Source organism: Oreochromis aureus, linkage group 23 (genome assembly GCF_013358895.1).
Source record: "Oreochromis aureus strain Israel breed Guangdong linkage group 23, ZZ_aureus, whole genome shotgun sequence".
NCBI classification, from domain to species: Eukaryota; Metazoa; Chordata; class Actinopteri; order Cichliformes; family Cichlidae; genus Oreochromis; species Oreochromis aureus.
In genome coordinates this window covers 42,845,746-42,862,480 of record NC_052963.1, presented here as the reverse complement: position 1 = coordinate 42,862,480, position 16,735 = coordinate 42,845,746, and the positions used below count along the sequence as shown (strand labels likewise).

General features: G+C 43.6%; 1 protein-coding gene across 6 annotated transcripts in view; it reads left to right on the top strand.

Moving 5' to 3' along the window:
• tle2a (TLE family member 2, transcriptional corepressor a) overlaps nucleotides 1-11,848 on the top strand; it is a 35,712-nt gene extending 23,864 nt beyond the window's left edge. The window contains exons 5-20 of one of the 6 annotated variants that reach the window (XM_039606216.1): nucleotides 1,268-1,330; nucleotides 1,617-1,721; nucleotides 2,205-2,415; nucleotides 2,783-2,799; nucleotides 3,483-3,578; nucleotides 4,146-4,190; nucleotides 5,361-5,522; nucleotides 5,839-5,965; nucleotides 6,894-7,090; nucleotides 7,428-7,507; nucleotides 8,014-8,263; nucleotides 8,544-8,791; nucleotides 9,675-9,822; nucleotides 9,937-10,087; nucleotides 10,337-10,413; nucleotides 10,651-11,848. In XM_039606216.1, coding sequence (XP_039462150.1) covers nucleotides 1,268-1,330; nucleotides 1,617-1,721; nucleotides 2,205-2,415; nucleotides 2,783-2,799; nucleotides 3,483-3,578; nucleotides 4,146-4,190; nucleotides 5,361-5,522; nucleotides 5,839-5,965; nucleotides 6,894-7,090; nucleotides 7,428-7,507; nucleotides 8,014-8,263; nucleotides 8,544-8,791; nucleotides 9,675-9,822; nucleotides 9,937-10,087; nucleotides 10,337-10,413; nucleotides 10,651-10,758 — 2,085 coding nt within the window. In that variant the 3' untranslated portion in view covers nucleotides 10,759-11,848. Of the gene's footprint in view, nucleotides 1-1,267; nucleotides 1,331-1,616; nucleotides 1,722-2,201; nucleotides 2,416-2,782; nucleotides 2,800-3,482; nucleotides 3,579-4,145; nucleotides 4,191-5,360; nucleotides 5,523-5,838; nucleotides 5,966-6,893; nucleotides 7,091-7,427; nucleotides 7,508-8,013; nucleotides 8,264-8,543; nucleotides 8,792-9,674; nucleotides 9,823-9,936; nucleotides 10,088-10,336; nucleotides 10,414-10,650 lie in introns of all 6 variants that reach the window. The other 5 variants (XM_039606220.1, XM_039606219.1, XM_039606218.1 and 2 more) reach the window with 5 other exon arrangements.
• The last annotated feature ends 4,887 nt before the right edge of the window (nucleotides 11,849-16,735 follow it).

Sequence of the window (16,735 nt, the reverse complement as noted above, 5' to 3'; positions counted from 1 at the left end):
TGTCCTCCCCTCTTTATCCTCTTTCTCTCGATTGCTCGTGTTCTCTCCTTCTCTCCCTTTCTCTCTCTCTCCCTCCTGAAGATGTCATTTAGTAGTTGGAGCTCTCTAACAAGAAATCATTGTGTCTCCCTTGGGGTGGGGGGTGATGGATTCAGAGGATGGAGGGGAGAAGGGCAGGAGTAGAGGGGGGCACTCTGGCTGGCTGACAAATGGAGAGTAGAGGGAGGGAGAGATGTGGGCAAGCAAGAGGAATGAGAGAAAGAGCATGAGAGAGGAAGAGCAAGAAAAAGGAAGGGTGGAAGTTCAGTCCAGCATCAATAAATCACTTAAGAGAGAGAATGGGGTGGGGTGAGTGTGGCTATGCACACAAACACACTCACATGGATTCTCACACATGCGAGCACACATCCACACAGAACAGGGTCTAGCTGTCAACAAGATAAACAGCCTGTGGCCATAATGATGTTGTCATGATCTCTGCATGCATATCATTACTGGCCCTAACGGCCTTGTTGGGCCTGCCGCTAAACATGATTTTGCGTGCGTGCGTGCACACGCGTGTGTGCGTTAGACATTACATGGTGGGGCTTGTAACACTGATTACTGTGCTAATACAAGGGAGGGAGGAATGAAACGAGGGATAGATGGATGGAAAGAGGGATAAATGGAGTGGGATGGAAGGAAAAAGGGAAAGAGAAATGGCGGTGGGGTGCGGTGGAGTGGGGTGGGGGTTGGTGGTGGTGAGGGGGGTGGGGGGGTGGAGGAAGAGTTTGCTGTTGGCTGTGTAGTAGAGCAGATCGAGACAGACACACACCCACAGCAAGAATCACTGACCCCCAGCAGGAAACACACACACACACACTCAAGCATGCAAAATGCAAACACACACACAGACAAACAGACATGCAAGGACACACCAGAAACACATGCACACACACAAGATGGTGAATTGGGTATGCATGCACAGAGACACACACACGCACACGATGTGTGGGCTGGCTGTGGCCACAGCAGATGCTGTCCATGAATATTTTAGCCAAACTCTCTGGCAGAGTTTCCATTTGCATGGACCAGATGTAAGCAGCTGAAATATTTACCACACTGGCCCTGGGAGAAACAGGCCACAGCCACACTGTGTGCGTGCGCCTGTGTGTGTAACCTTCATGAGGGTGTGCGTGTTCTTTGTGTTCATGCTGAATCTTGGCTGTGCGAGTGTTTGTGTGTGTGTTTATTCATCAAAGTGACAGTACCTTTTTTTCTCTTTTAGACGGAGATTGCCAAGCGGTTGAACGTGATCTGTGCTCAGCTCATCCCCTTCCTGTCACAGGAGGTGGGACACACACATACACACACACACACGATGTGTCACATTCAGTCCTCTTTCTTTTTTCTCCTGCGTGAGATCGACGCACACAGGAGGTGTGCACATACATACACATTTATCACTGTCACACACAGAGCTGCAGATGGACAAAACTTCAGAGCACATTCGTTTTCTTCAGCCACTAAAAGTCAAACGACAAATGCTATAAATTATACTTGTTATGAGTTGTTGGGGGAAAACAGACTAATTATCCATCTACCTGCCCTTACTGACATCTTGGTTTGTTCCACAGCACCAACAACAGGTGGTCCAGGCCATGGAACGCGCCAAACAGGTGACCATGGGGGAGCTAAATGCTTCGATAGGGGTACGTGGGCTCCCCCCTCTGCCTCATAGCGTGTGTACCTTATACTCCCACATTTTTATTTTTCTTTCTGTTCTTTTCCTTTTAGTAAGAATATTCATTGGCCAGCTCTAAAATATGTTGATTTTTTATTTTTGTTTTGTAAAAAAAGACTATTTTTGACTTTTTATGGTGTCTGACAACCACCTAAAAAAGGCCCAAAAGTCAGAAATTTAAACTATGTCCCAGTCAGTTTGTTTGGAATTCAGATGCAAATTAAATTCATGGAAAATTTGGCCTTGCTTTAAAATTTAGTTCCCATCCCTTTCAATTTGACTGCAAAGCCCCCCATATTAAAGAGCCACTCCCTTGACCTTAACATGCCTCCTCTCGTGCACATCGCAGCAATTAGTTCCCTTCCTTCTTTCCTTCTCTCTTCCTCTCGATCAATTCCTGTGAAGTAAGCTTGTGCTTGTAAGTCACCCAGATATTTCTGTCTCCTCTTTTTCTGTTTCTTTGTATTTCTCGTTATAGCAGCAGCTTCAAGCTCAGCACCTTTCCCAGCACGCCCAGGGTTTGCCAGTGGGCCCACACCCATCAGGACTGCCCCACCCCAGCCTGGCCCTCAGCAGCGGGTCCGGCCTCCTGGCCTTGTCTGGCGCTTTGGGTGCCCAGCTCGCTGCCAAGGATGAGAGAGCTCACCTCGAGGCAGCCGCTGCCGCCGCCGCCGCTGCCGAGCATCACCGAGGTACAGCAGCAGCGCACTTCTTGTTTCAATTTGTTCAAAGAAAAACACGTGAAAGTCCAGATGAGTTCGTGACCGAGAGACGAGCTGGGTTACATTTTTCGTAGATGAAAACATCTCGCTGGGTTAGCAGCAGAGCAAACATCAGAATGCGCTCTATGAACTCCAATGATTGCCGTTTGCTTTGGAATTTTGGCAGGGCACCGGAGCGCTGCTGATCGCAACACCCCTGGGATATTTTCCCACTGAGTCATCAGCTGTAGCGTGATGTATAGTGATGGCATGTAGTCTGACGTTTGTGTATCTTTATGTGTGTGTCTGTCCGTCCTGCTGTCCTCTGACTGGATGTGCTTCTGCATGGAATGAACAGATCGTGAAGCAGGACCAGTGAGTACCATTTACTACGCAGTCACTTATATATTATTTGTTGATGTTATAATGGATGTTTTTTCTTTATTTAACCTGTGTACAATTTCTATTACTGTTGCACATTATGTGTTCAATTATTTGCCTGCAGACACATTTTCCTGTATGACGACATAAGTAAATATTTCCTTCTTGCGTGAGCACAAAGGCGACATGTTTATATAGCTCTTCTCGTTCTCATTTAACAACAATAACGTAGCTTTTAACACAGACTTACTGTTGGCTATAGAGGAACCACTATGATAACAATTTTTATGCCAGCGCTATAAAATATTTATCTGGCTGGGTTAAAAAAAAATGGTATCAGTGCCAAATCATGCTTTGACCACTCGGCACTCTTTTCTGCTGCCTTCAAGAAAACTTGAAAGATTCTTTCTTCTCCTCACTGAGCCGGCCAATCGATGCAGCCTGATATTCTTTCACATTCATCTCTGCAGCTTATGAGCCTGACATGATTTATGCAGTCCCTCTCACCTCATTATCACCCTCTTCCTTCGCGCCCTCACGCATATTTCTCCACTCCTCTGTCCTTCTTACCTTCATCTCCTCCTCTTCTTCGCACCTCCCCGCACACACCTCCCCCTCGCTCCCTGCCTCTCTGTCTCAATTCCATCCTCTCTGCCCTCTCTCCCTCCTCTCCGCAGAGCTCTCTGTCCAATGGGGATAAGGGTCGCCCAGCAGACTACCTCAGCAACGGCAAGAAGAGGAAAGCTGATGAGAAGGAGTTCATGACAGACTATGTGAGGATGTTTTCATAACGCTCTTAAATGTTTGAGCAACTGTAAGAAAGTTCCATCCAACTCTGCCGGGCCTCGTCAGATAAGACTGGTGGTGTCTGCGTAACGGCAGGCCAGCAGACTTTTAAAAGCTACTCTTTCTTCCAAAGTAATTGAAATAGTTTCACTTTCTGCTGTGCTTACTTTGCTGCCGGAGTAATTGTGAGAGATCAGATATATCAGACCTTGAGAGGATTTGTTTTAGTGAGAGATAAATGCCTCCTTTTATCCCCAAGTTCAGAATTATCAACATGTTCAAGACCTAAAATAAAAACACAAGCCTGTTCCTGAGAGGATTTCACATGTCCGAGTTAAGAATCTCAAATTAATTACATTTCTATCGTTTATTGTCCACGTTTACTGAACTCAGCACCTTCACTGGGTATTAATCAAAAATTTTCCAAATGCAATAAACTACACACAGAGAAACTTGTTTGCGTGTGACTTTGTGTGTTGTATATTTCTACATGTAATCTGCATACATCAGACCGCAGAGCGGGAGTGTCTCATCTCACCTTCTTTCTCTTTCAGGGCAGCGATGCGGATAAGAGTGATGATAATTTGGTAGTAGATGAGGTTAGTAGGCGGCCGCTGGCCTCTGTTTGCCTCACTTGACCGCTTTCATCTGCATACATCATGTAAACATACCCAGCAGGAACACATGAATAGTAATTATACTAATCACTCTCCACCGTCCTTCACCTCCACCTGTCCTCATTTAGCAGCACAGAGCTATAAAATACATAGGTACACAAACGCCACTGTAGTTCAAGCTGTCCTCATTTTAAAAAGCCTCTTGGTTAGAGTTTTTTTTTTCAAGTTATGAAAAAGTGGAATAAAATAATTTATTTACAGCAAAGATTAACAAAAAACAGTCAGCACATTTATTCTTTATCTTAAAATTATGCAAATAAAAGAATAAGCATCAAAGCAAGGCGATGAGCTTATATCTGCTTTTAAAAATGTTGTGTTGAGCTGTGTTAGTTTAAAATAAATTATAACAATAGCAGCAGAAGTAGATCTCCTAAGTTTATGTAAGCAATTAGTTTCCACTAAAAATAACACAGATAAAATCTGTGCATCTATCATGTTAGGTCATATATCTTACACATGTTACAGACAAGACTTCTGCTGCCACAGTTGTTTTATGAGACAGTCACTTCAAATATCTAGCAGTGAGGATTTTCCCAGGCTTAATTGGGTTACGAGGCCATTGCAATGGCCAGCTCCGACTGTTCAGTGTAGGACCACCTTTTTTTTTTTTTTCAAAGCCTCCTCTCAGAAAAAATTAGTCCAACTTTGTTTTATTGATTTCAACGATGACATACAAAGTTAGTAGCAGCAAAGTCGATCTTGATTTCAAAACAGTTGTATGTCCATTATGTAGGACCACCATTGGCCAAAGATATCACAGCGATTTTTCACCTTGCAGGTTGTCTTTTATCTGCAAAAGCCCAAAATAAATTCTTTGTTTCGCAAGGTGTGAATCCAAATCCGCAATTTAATGCAAAAGACGCGTCTTTACCGATTTGACTTTACCTACTTAATGGGGCAAAGGATGAGGACGTCATTTACACTGGAAAGCATGTCAGCCAAACATTTTTCACCTTATGAACTGGCAGAAGAATTACAGCAAGAGAAATTGGTTTCATTGTTTTGTTTCCTGGCTTTTTTGGAAAACAGAGAAATGTGAGCCTCTGAACTTGGGAAAGAAAAGACTTCTAACTTCTGTGTTTTTAAACTCAGGATCCATCGTCACCCCGCAGTGTGCAGTCCTACTCTTCCCGGGAAAATGGTTTGGACAAAATCCCACCGTCCCGTAAGGAAGGTCCCCCGCAGGCCAGCCCCACCTCCCTGGCCTCATCCAGCAGTGCCACCTCCCCATCCCGTGGCAAAGAGCCCCCACAGGTAGACAGACACAATGTTTTATCTCAAATGGAGACAAGGTGAAGCAAGAAACCCCATTAGGATATTAATTTAATGTAGGGTGCATTTTATTTAGCTTTTCTCTTCATGATTGATAGTTTGTCTCTATGTTATTTTGTTGGATGCTCCCAAACACACTGTGACATCCCACAATGGTCCCATCCACTCTTGGTCTTTCTTAATGTCATCTTGTGTTTTATTTCCCATTCTTCTTCCTCCCTCTCGCTTCCCTTCTGTCCTTTATTACTAAGTCCTCCCAGATTTAAAACATTCTTTTTTCTGTTCCACTCTCCCCCAGAGAGAGAAATCCAGCACTCCAGGTATGAAGCCAGGGACCCCGATGTCTCAGGAGTCCAATACCCCAGGACCAAGCGGACCCCCGCAGTTCAGACCTGTCCCCGGCAAGCCTGGCGTCGACCCCCTCGGTGAGAACGTCCTTAGCTTTCTTTAATTCCCCTAAAGGGCGTATAGTCTGTGCTTTATTGCTAAAATCCTCCACTGGACTTCAGGGAGACTGTAGATAAAGTGTGAGGCGGACAGCCGAGGACACCACGGACGAGCAGTTCTTGTTGTACTACTTCCTAATCCTCTTGGAGTGCGCATACATGCTGCTCAGAGGATCCATTAAACATATGAATCTGCAGAGCCGAGCGTTTAGCTCTGTTACATTGGCTTTGTTACACGAAATGTTTCTAGCAACATCGGGCTGCAGTAGTTGGTATGGGTGTCAGCCAGCTCCCCACCACCGACCACCATCTGGACTTAATAAGCAGCTGTGGGCAAAAATATTCTGTGCGCCTCACTTTTTAAATGGAAAGATTAGGGGAGGTGATGGACTGTGACTGTGAGCTGCTTCATAATGAGCCTCCATCTATTCCAGTGTATCATCTCTTTTCTCTTTTCTCATGTCACCTGTTAGCCTCTGCTCCGTTTTCTCTCCGCACACACATCTACACTATTATCTATGCATGCGTACGCCGTCGTAGGTGCACCTACACGTGCAGATGGAGGGATGTAGAGGATGCTAATTTGAAGGCACGGAGATGTACATGCCGTCTCCCTGCAGGATGGTAAGCTGGCCAGCAGGGGTCAGTAGTGGTCTAGTGCTGACATCATCCAGCCTTTTGTTGCAGCTTATTCACAGCCTGTCAGTCACATCTGTCTCTTGCTTTAAAAGACTCTGCAGAGGGAGTCACCTTAATAAAATGTTATGTATGTTATTCCAACCTATGTAAAAAAAAAAAAAAAAAAAAATTACATATGAAGCTCAGGTCTCATTCAGTAATTTTGCCACCTGGCTGATCCAAAACAAATGGTCTATCTTTTCTTTTCTGCCCTTTCTTTTACGTTCAGCTCTTGGTCTGAGAAACCCCCTGGCGGTGCAGGGAGCGTACCCACCGGGGGCTTTTGGCCTACCCCCTCCAGGGGTGAATGGGGACCTGCCCGGGGCTGCGGGCTATGGCGCTGGTCTCCACTTGGTCTCCCCCCAAATGAATGGAGCTGCAGCAGCGGCGGCAGCAGCTGCCGCAGGCTATGGACGGTCCCCCGTGGTGAGCTCGACGCTCTGCACATAATTTGTCTTTGCAGTGTCACTGTCATATGTCATACCTCAGCATATAAACCAGTCAGAGGGCAGAAAGAGGGATATATATGGAAAAGACGAGAGCAGCTGCATTGTCATTTTAAAAATCTACGGGCTCTGCTCTTCAGAAGTCTTTTATGTCATCTCGTTTTATTTCGATCTTTCAGATTTACGCTGCCTCTGTATGACCAATTTTAACAAATTAACTGTGATCTCTTCTCTCTTCTACTATGAACCATCTATTTTATTTCATAGTTTTCAGTATTATTTTCTTCCCTATGTTGACTTATCTCTGACTCTTCCAGGTGGGCTATGAGTCTCCACACCCACACATGAGGGTCCCTGGGCTGCCTGCCAGCTTGCAGTCTGCTGCCTCCGGGAAACCGTGAGTTTCCTCTTCCTTGGTTGCCATCATGCAGATCTTCTCCTGTTCACTATTAACGGCACTCAGAAGCTCAGTTTGTCCTCAGAGTTCAGTTACAAAGCTTTAAGAAAACAAAAGATGAAAAATAAGAGATTTTGAAGCCTTTTGAGATTTTAAACCTTCATTAGGCCAAAACATAAAGCACCAAGGCATTTTTTTTAAATTAGAAAAGTGGTGTTCATGCATTAAGAGCTTGTAAGTGAGTTTGAAAAATGTCCTTAAAAGTGTTAGCAGTGTGCCTCATTTCACTTTCTTGTGTCTAATATTTCTTACTTTAGAGGATGAATAGTCAGTGTTCTGTGATTTTTTAATTTAACACAGAGATATTACTCTATGACCAAAGTACAAGAGCTTCATATGTGCTTCTTTAAACTACATACATGGAACGGTGCCCGTCGCAATAACTTGTCCTGATGTGTGGTTACTGCAGCACTGAATCTGTTCTCCATCTCTTCCTGTGTCCTCAGCGCCTACTCCTTCCATGTGAGCGCTGACGGTCAGATGCAGCCCGTGCCCTTTCCCCCTGACGCCCTGCTCGGACCGGGCATTCCTCGTCACGCCCGTCAGATCCACACCCTGAGCCACGGGGAGGTGGTGTGCGCCGTCACCATCAGCACCTCGACGCGTCACGTGTACACCGGAGGGAAGGGCTGCGTCAAGGTGTGGGACATCAGCCAACCAGGAAGCAAGAGCCCCATGGCCCAGCTGGACTGTCTGGTGAGAAATGAAGGAGGACAGATAGATGGGTGCTTTGCAGATCGGTTTTAAAGCCTGCTGCCCATCTCGTGTCTAGTAATGTTATTTTACTGCTGAAATTGATGTGCTTGCTTTTCACACTTTGAATGATGAATCACCTTTTCAAGATAAATCCTCCAGCATCTTTATACTTTTCTGTAACCACATGCTTTAATTTATATCGCATTGTTGAACTACCCAGAATATATATGTCTGTATAATTTTATAGTGATGCATTTATCGTTTTATGATGCTCAATCAGAACAGGGATAACTACATCCGATCCTGCAAGCTGCTCTCTGACGGTCGAACCTTGATTGTCGGAGGAGAGGCCAGCACGCTGTCAATCTGGGATCTGGCCACTCCTACTCCTCGCATCAAGGCGGAGCTGACGTCATCTGCTCCCGCCTGCTACGCCCTGGCCATCTCGCCCGACAACAAGGTCTGCTTTTCCTGCTGCAGCGACGGCAACATCGTCGTCTGGGACCTTCACAACCAGACGCTGGTTAGGTAAGGGGAGAAGGAAGTGGCTGATTCATCGTCCTCGCCGGTTTCCTGCAGTCAGATGAGGAGAGCAGATGGGAGTGGGAAATAGCCAGATTATTTTCAGGTTGGGAGAGGAGAGACTGATGGAAAAGGTATGGAGTGGGATGTTGAGAAGAGAGGGAGAATAGTATAAGGAATTGGTGTAATTTTACAATCTGCGCTGTCAGTCATGAAATAGACATAGCGCCAGGAAAAACTGCACTTGGGGCACCAAAGCAACGAGTTTTTTGTAAGTTTTGAGCACAGGCTGTGCATTTATCTTCTAGCCAGAATGACGACGTACAGTCTTTCTTCCTATCTGTCTTTAAATGGGTTTTACTGGTGGTTTTCCACATTCACGTATGCCACATTCTGCTTTTGACAGTTTTTATTTAAATAAAATCTTCAGATGTTATGTTTAATTCTAAGTTTGGGGCTTTGCAGTTCTCTTCCCTCAATACCTAAATAGTGCTACATTTATACTCTAAGCTGCAATTTACATACAGCGTAGGTCCCTCATTTTTTTATGATTAACTCTTCTTATTAGTGTATTTTTTTACTGTGATACCTGTGCAGACACTTGCCTGCACTTATGGAAGTTTTAGATAAGTTTGTGCTTTTGATGCTAAATGTAACTTAATTTTGCTAAATAAACATTAATAAAATCTCTGTAGCCTTGAATTCTCTCATGTCTATTTGTGGTGTGAAATTCTGTATAATGCAGACAAAAATTGCTCACTTCAACAAATTGTAAAGATTAAATATTAAATGTACTTAAATGAAATGCAGTCAGTGCTGTGTACCTTAAGGAATGTCTCTCTGGTTGTAGTTGTCTAGCTGTGTTGACTACCTTGTGTCTATCCTGCAGGCAGTTCCAGGGCCACACGGATGGAGCGAGCTGCATCGATATCTCCAACGACGGCACCAAGCTGTGGACAGGAGGGCTGGACAACACAGTCCGCTGCTGGGACCTCCGAGAGGGACGCCAGCTTCAGCAGCATGACTTCACCTCGCAGGTGCGCACACAAGTCTAATACACATAAACCTCATTTCCAGTTCCAGATTTAAAGAGGCTGCTGGTGACCAATAAGACTTTACATCTGTCATCATCGCATTTCCTCTGTCTCCAGATCTTCTCTCTGGGCTACTGTCCGACAGGCGAGTGGCTGGCTGTGGGAATGGAGAGCAGTAATGTGGAAGTTCTGCATGTCTCCAAACCTGACAAGTACCAGCTGCACCTTCACGAAAGCTGCGTTCTCTCCCTCAAGTTTGCCTACTGTGGTACGCACACACACACAGACGACACGTACACACCGATTAGATTGATGGTTTGGTTACATCACACTACCTGAGGGTATCTAATCAGAGGGAAGCAGAACAAATCTTTTGCTTCTCTCATTAGAACACAGAAGCAGTCCTTTCCCTTTCGCCTCTTCTCCCTGCTTTTGCTTTGCAGCCTCTCAGGCTTCTCCATATCTCTCCTCCCCTGAGGCTTTATCTGCTGATGGCCATGTGTGTTTTTTCCTGTAGGTAAATGGTTCGTGAGCACAGGCAAAGATAACCTCCTGAATGCATGGAGGACACCTTATGGATCCAGCATATTCCAGGTAAAACCCCGGAGTTTAATGCAAGACACGCAGCGTGATCTGATGAGAAATTTTGATCTTTGGTCTGGAAACAATTGAGCTGTCAAAGCTTTAAAAATAATACAAGCTTTTTCATTTCCCTGCTCATCTTCTTCAAATATCAGAGGGTTATTTGGGGACACAAAAGTACCCTAAATAACAGCTGTGAATTTCTGCATTTTGATTCGCTGATGATGTCCTCTCTGTCTTTTTGCTTAGTCTAAGGAGTCGTCGTCGGTTCTCAGCTGCGACATTTCCCCCGACGACCAGTTCATCGTCACTGGCTCCGGGGACAAGAAAGCCACAGTCTACGAAGTTATGTACTGAACTCTGATTGGCTCCAAAAAAGCAAACTAATAATCAGGGGGCGGGGCCAAGGCTCCCTCCTGCAGCATTGACTGTACAGAGCGTTGGTGGCATGGAAAGCAAGAGACACTCAACTTGTACTTTTGTTGTTTTGGTTATGTTTGTGAAAGAAAAGAAAGCGAAGCAAAAAGACACAAAGTCACATCTCTGGAAAAAAGAAAAAAACTGATTTTAATGCTCTGAGAATGCTGGTTAGTCTATAGCTGCGCAACTGTGGGATTCCTCCAAAGAACTTTTTTGTTTTTGTTTCCTTTTTTGTCCCTTTTTTAAAAAACAAACAAAATGAAACCTCTGTAGTGAACAAGAAATTAGGAAAAAAATATTTTTTTAGCCTTTGAATTTTACGCAAGCAGTCGGATGGCATTGAGTGGAGGAACAAAAGACAAAGGTGTGGGACTGAGAACACGTGGGGGAGGGTTCAGAAAACCCTTAATGGAAAAATACAGTCCATATTCTGTGCTGTGTACAAAGTCCAAGCCTGAGTCAGCTTGGCCTCGTTCGGCCCGGTCCGGTCCAGCTCTGTCCACCGCACGAAGCCACTCCTCGGGGCAGCAGATGCATGGCAGATGGCGAGACGATGTGGCGTGAGGTTCCAGCTATTTTCTTTTCCTCCTGGTTAAGTTTAAGCAGCAACACGATTGTATCATCTCTAGTGCATACATGACAAGAACAAGGCTCGGTCCTCTGAGGTGTCCTGAGACTCACATTGTCTTTGTTGTTTTACTGTTTTTTTTCCTCCTGTTTCTTTCCAAAAGAACAAAGACAAACGTGTTCTGAAGATGTTTGATAGAAACCAAAATCAGACGGAAGACAAAGCTCAAACAAGTACTCTCCAATATCGGGACATGGCCTCGGCATCATCGACACTCAAACACTCAGCATTAAGTGTGGTTTTTTTTTTAATTTTTTTTATTTTAAATGTATTTGTTAGGGCACATAAAGACAGACAGACAGGTAGTTTCACAGCTGCATCATGAACTTGAACCTTGCTATATATGGACATGTAAATAAAGTTCTCTAAAGGCAAACAAAGATGTAATCTGTGACTGTGAATTTTCTTGGAGTGTGTGTGTGTGTGTGTGTGTGTCTGTGTGTGTGCGTGTGTGTGTGTGTGTTGGCTGGTTTGGTTTTTTTAACCGCAAACCCAAGTCAGGCTCTCGGCAAGTCTGGCTTGGACATTTAAAATGAACCATTTGTTGAATATTTGTTTAAACCCTAACAGCCAGAAAAGCGTGCTCTCAGCGTGGTGCCAGAAAGCGTCTTAGAAATATTTAGATGAAAAAAAATGAGGGATCTGAATGAGGGCACACACACTCTGTTCTAAGGGAACACAGTGTTTCTCCAGTCTGCATCTTCAGACATGTGAGAAAGCGTCTTGGGATCCAAACCCACAGCATGAGCGAGCTCTGATTCACAGCTCCTTTGTGACTGCGCTCTCAGTAAATAATGCCGTCTTACAGTTGTGTGGGGTTTTTTTCTTTCTTTTTTTGTGCAGAGCGAGCTTGTAGTGTGATGAGACAAAGGTGAGCTGCAGTACAATAAACTGTGGGATGGGTTATTATTGCAATAATGCCCAAGAGGGAGTTCTTCAGTGATTATGGGTGTCGTGGTGACTGTTCTGCCAAGACAAAGCTTTAACTGCGTGAGAAGAGAACCTGAGGAAAGAAAAACAAAACAAGTGAAGCATTTATCTCCTGTCTGGAGTGGAGGGTTGTTGGCATACTTATGTAAGTGATGCATTTAATTCAGTTTAATTTCAGTTTGTGCAGGATTGAAATGCAGGTTTTAACCCTTCAGTACCTGCGATCGCAGCACTGATTTGCCACAAAGTTATGGCTTTTGTACGGTGTGGCAGCAAGCTAGAGCAGAAGGGAAAGTGTACAGGGAAAATGGATTTCTCACCTGCTCTGGGCTTTAGTCGCATCGCTCAGCTGACACTGCCAGACTGAATAGAGATAAATGAGAATGCGGACTGCCAATTAAACACAGCTTTGGAAGGCATTTGTTTGGTTTTGTACTTCAAATTTAGGCCCAAAGTACTGGGATCTTTTTAAACGTCTACACATATGGAAATGTGTGCAAATGAGACTGGGTATCTGCTTTATTTGATGCATGCAAATTATTTGGAATCCAAAGAACCTCCAACACATCAAATGGGGTCAGCGGGTGCCCGGTTTTTAATGATTTTTTCTTGTGTATTGTCCGTGTTATGCAAAACATTGTGGCATCAATTTGTCTTTGTACTGTCATGAGCCAAACGTCATGTTTAGTGTGCAAGCGCAAAACGTTTTTCAGAAGCGCAGAAAATGAATGAAGGGATGAAGAGAGAGGTTTGTCGTCAAATCAGACAAAACTGAGGCTGAGGGAATGAATTCACCCCCGTTAATCAGATTTTTCTCTCAGCATCCAAACATCAAGACTAAATGTCTGCCACCATGGTTGCAACTATAGTGATTTTACATTTGAATCATTTTACATTAAAGGGTGGGATTGTTGTAGAAGAGAGTGGACATACTCTTCCACAGTGTGTCCTTTGTCCCGTCTCCCTCCCACCCACAGCTAGTCATGCTAGGCGATTGCCCCTCCTTGAGCCCAGTTCTGCCTGAGGTTCCTTCCTGTTATAAGAGTGTTTTTCCTTCCCCCTGTCACCAAGTGCTTGCTCATAGAGGTCATGTGATTGTTGGGGTATTCTCTGTATTATTTGCAGGTCTTTACCTTACAATATAAAGTGATTTGAGGTGACTGCTGGTGTCATTTGGTGCTACGTCCATGAACCTGAAGATAATTACAAGCTAAATTTGAAGCCCCTGCTGGTTTTATAGTGTTTTCTTATAGGGTTGATTGATGCCAGTCATTTGGTTCCGATGCAGTTTTAGGGAAAAAAACATATATTTGCATGTTTCCTGCATCTGTGGCAGCTGCTCCATTTAGGCAGAGGAGATTCCTCAAAGTTTAAAATATATATAAAATCTCCATTATTGAATTCTGTATGCATGGGGGCAGAAAGGAGGACAGCACTATTTTGTCTATGACCACCTCCATGAATTTAATGCACTTCAGTTTCATTTTTTATACTGATTTGTTATTGGCCAGGACACATGATGATGTTCCAAGTCAACAACCACGAAGCATTACTGGCAAGATTTGGTCCAATCATCCTTCACTTCTTTACTAGTATTGTATAATGTGTGTGAACACCAGAGTGATGTAAAAACTTCTGCTTAGACCTGTTTGAAAATAGAACATTTTGTATTTTCTGATTTCATTTCATGACGATTTTTCTTTTTCTTTTTTTTTAATGGACCAATAGCTAGACACTACACTTAGCCAATGCTAACAACAAGCCAGCAGTAAGCTTGTTGTAGGAGCTCCGAGAGACTATTAAACTAACAGAGAGAATACATTTGGACTGGAGGTGCATGGATGGAGAGCCGTGCTCTGCTGGCACATCCTCGGGCCTCGCTGCCTCTGCTGTCTGGTATGGACCTGGCTCTGTGCACCTGGCACCGGATCCCATGGTGGGCAAGAAACTGCTGCACAGGCTGCAACATGGAGGATGATTTGTGTGTGTGTGTGTGTGTGTGTGTGTTTGTGTGTTATGGTGTTTTTATCTTACAGCCACCCTTCAGTTCTGTTCTGATCTCAAAAGATTAAATACACACGACTCATCACACCTATGAAGATAATCTCATAATAATTTCAAGTCACAGTGGGTGGAGGCCTTTTTTGACATTTTCATTTAAAAGTCTGTTTAACTGCTGTTGTTATCGCGTCCCAAATTCTCACTAAGGACATGGCTGTAAAAAAAAAAAAAAAAAAAAAAACTGTGGAAAAAGCAACGGCTACCTTGTTAAAAAAAAAAAAAAAAAAAGCTTAATTAACCAATCAGGTGAGGCTGTAATTATACAACCGCCAAAGTAAGCCTGAGCCCTTGAATACTAATAGTACTTGAACAGCATTACTGTTCAGAAGCCATTCATCCTTTTGACTTTTGCACGTTGAATTATAGCATGTTATCCACAAGCGGAACGACTGTGTGAAGAGCCTTGGGGCAGATATTTTTTGGGGGGGCCTTACTGCCATATTATACCGTAGCTGTCAGGTTTCCTGGGTCGTTGACCCAGCGTTTTCTGTTTTGTCATGTTCAGTTTATTTTCACATCCATGTTTTCTATGCCAGCCTGTCTACTAGTGTATCATGTTCCAGTTCCTTCTATGCATCATTAGTTAGACTAAGTTCAGCTGTGCTCTCACCTGTCTCCAATCGTTGTCATTGTTAGTCATGTATTTAAGCCCTCTGTTCCCTTCAGTCCTTGTCGTGTCATTGATGTTATGTTGTTGTTTACGCCTGCGTTCAGTCAGCCAGCCATTCAGCCTTTCAGTCAGTCGTCCAGCCAGCCATTTCCTACCTCTGTTCTGTTTGTTCACTCCATCGGCAATAAATACCAACCTTCACCAACCTACCTGTGAGTCCAGCGTTTGGGTCCTCCTTCTCTCATCCACAACACAGATCCTGACAGTAGCAGCTGTAGCACTTTCTCTCTCTCTCTCTCTCTCTCTCTCTCACACACACACACACACACACACACACACTCTTAATCACAAAAACATATTATATTGTAAGGTAAAGACACTACAATAATTCAGAGAACAATCACATGACTGGCGAGAGTAGGAAGGAAAAAGTCCCTTTTAACAGGAAGTAACCTCAGAGGGGCTTTTTCTCTGGCCTTGAATCATTATGGCAAGGATTCATTCTCACAGTGCTGCTGTGAGATTTGTGGACAAAAATACCAGCTGACTCTGTGGAAAATAAATGCAAAGTCTAGAATATGAGTTTTAAAAACTTGGTCACCATGAAAGAGAAAGAAAGATAAAGAAGGCACGTCTTTAAAACTGGTGAGCAAGACACCAGAGTTGTACATAGTGCAAATTTTGGTATCGTTCTGATATTAAGAAACTACAGGACCGCTATTGCTATTACTATATAAGGCAATTTGTGCACGGGAGGGCAGTGTTTTATGGTTTATGAAATTAATCATCATTAATTTGCATATTCTGAACACATTTTAATGACCACTACATCACTGTGATTTTTATTTTCCAGAATAATTAGTTAATACAACAAAGCCCACCTTTCAGCTTTTGGAGAAAAGACCTGGAATTTAAATATGCCCCAAAGGACTTTGGGTTAAAAACTTCACAGTTCATGTTTGAGGTATAATTTTTATTTCCAAAAACAATTGTTTGTTTAAAACAGTATAATGTGCTACATACTGAACTTAGATGATAACCAACCATCATCAATCATAATGTGCTACTATCAATCCTACCAATACCAGCATTGGTACTGATATTTAAATCGCTCCACCCACCTCACATATGAACCTCTTTCCACTTCTGTGCCTTGCTGTTGACTGAAGAGCCAGTGTACCAGTGTGTGAAATTTTGATGTGGTTAAATTGTGCATTGAACCGTGCTTGGCTGGATTTAGCAGCATGTGTTTGCAGCATTTGTTTGTTACCTGGATGGTGACAGTTTATAACCTCCTCTGTTATGTTGTTAGGCAATGAACATTTGTGCTAAACTGAAATGTTAAGCAGTTTTATGGACAGTTTTATGTGTGTGAAGAAAATAGTCTTTGTAACCAGTGGCTAATACAGACAGCCGACTGGTAGCTTAATGATGGGAACATGAAAATTTAAACGTGCTGAATACGTTTTGAATGAAAGTGTCTGAGAAAGCGGGACAGAGTGTCAGTTTGATAAAGCATGTGATGGCCCTGTGTTTGATACTGTTTTTGTGCAATATGATAGAGTTCAGTCCAATAATTTAGGGTTATTGTCTCACTTGAGTTCCTAGAAAGAAATTACCCCACACCACCGGCAGCAGTGATTAGGGTTACAACCTGCCTTTAGAGTCAGAACTCTTTTTTTTCT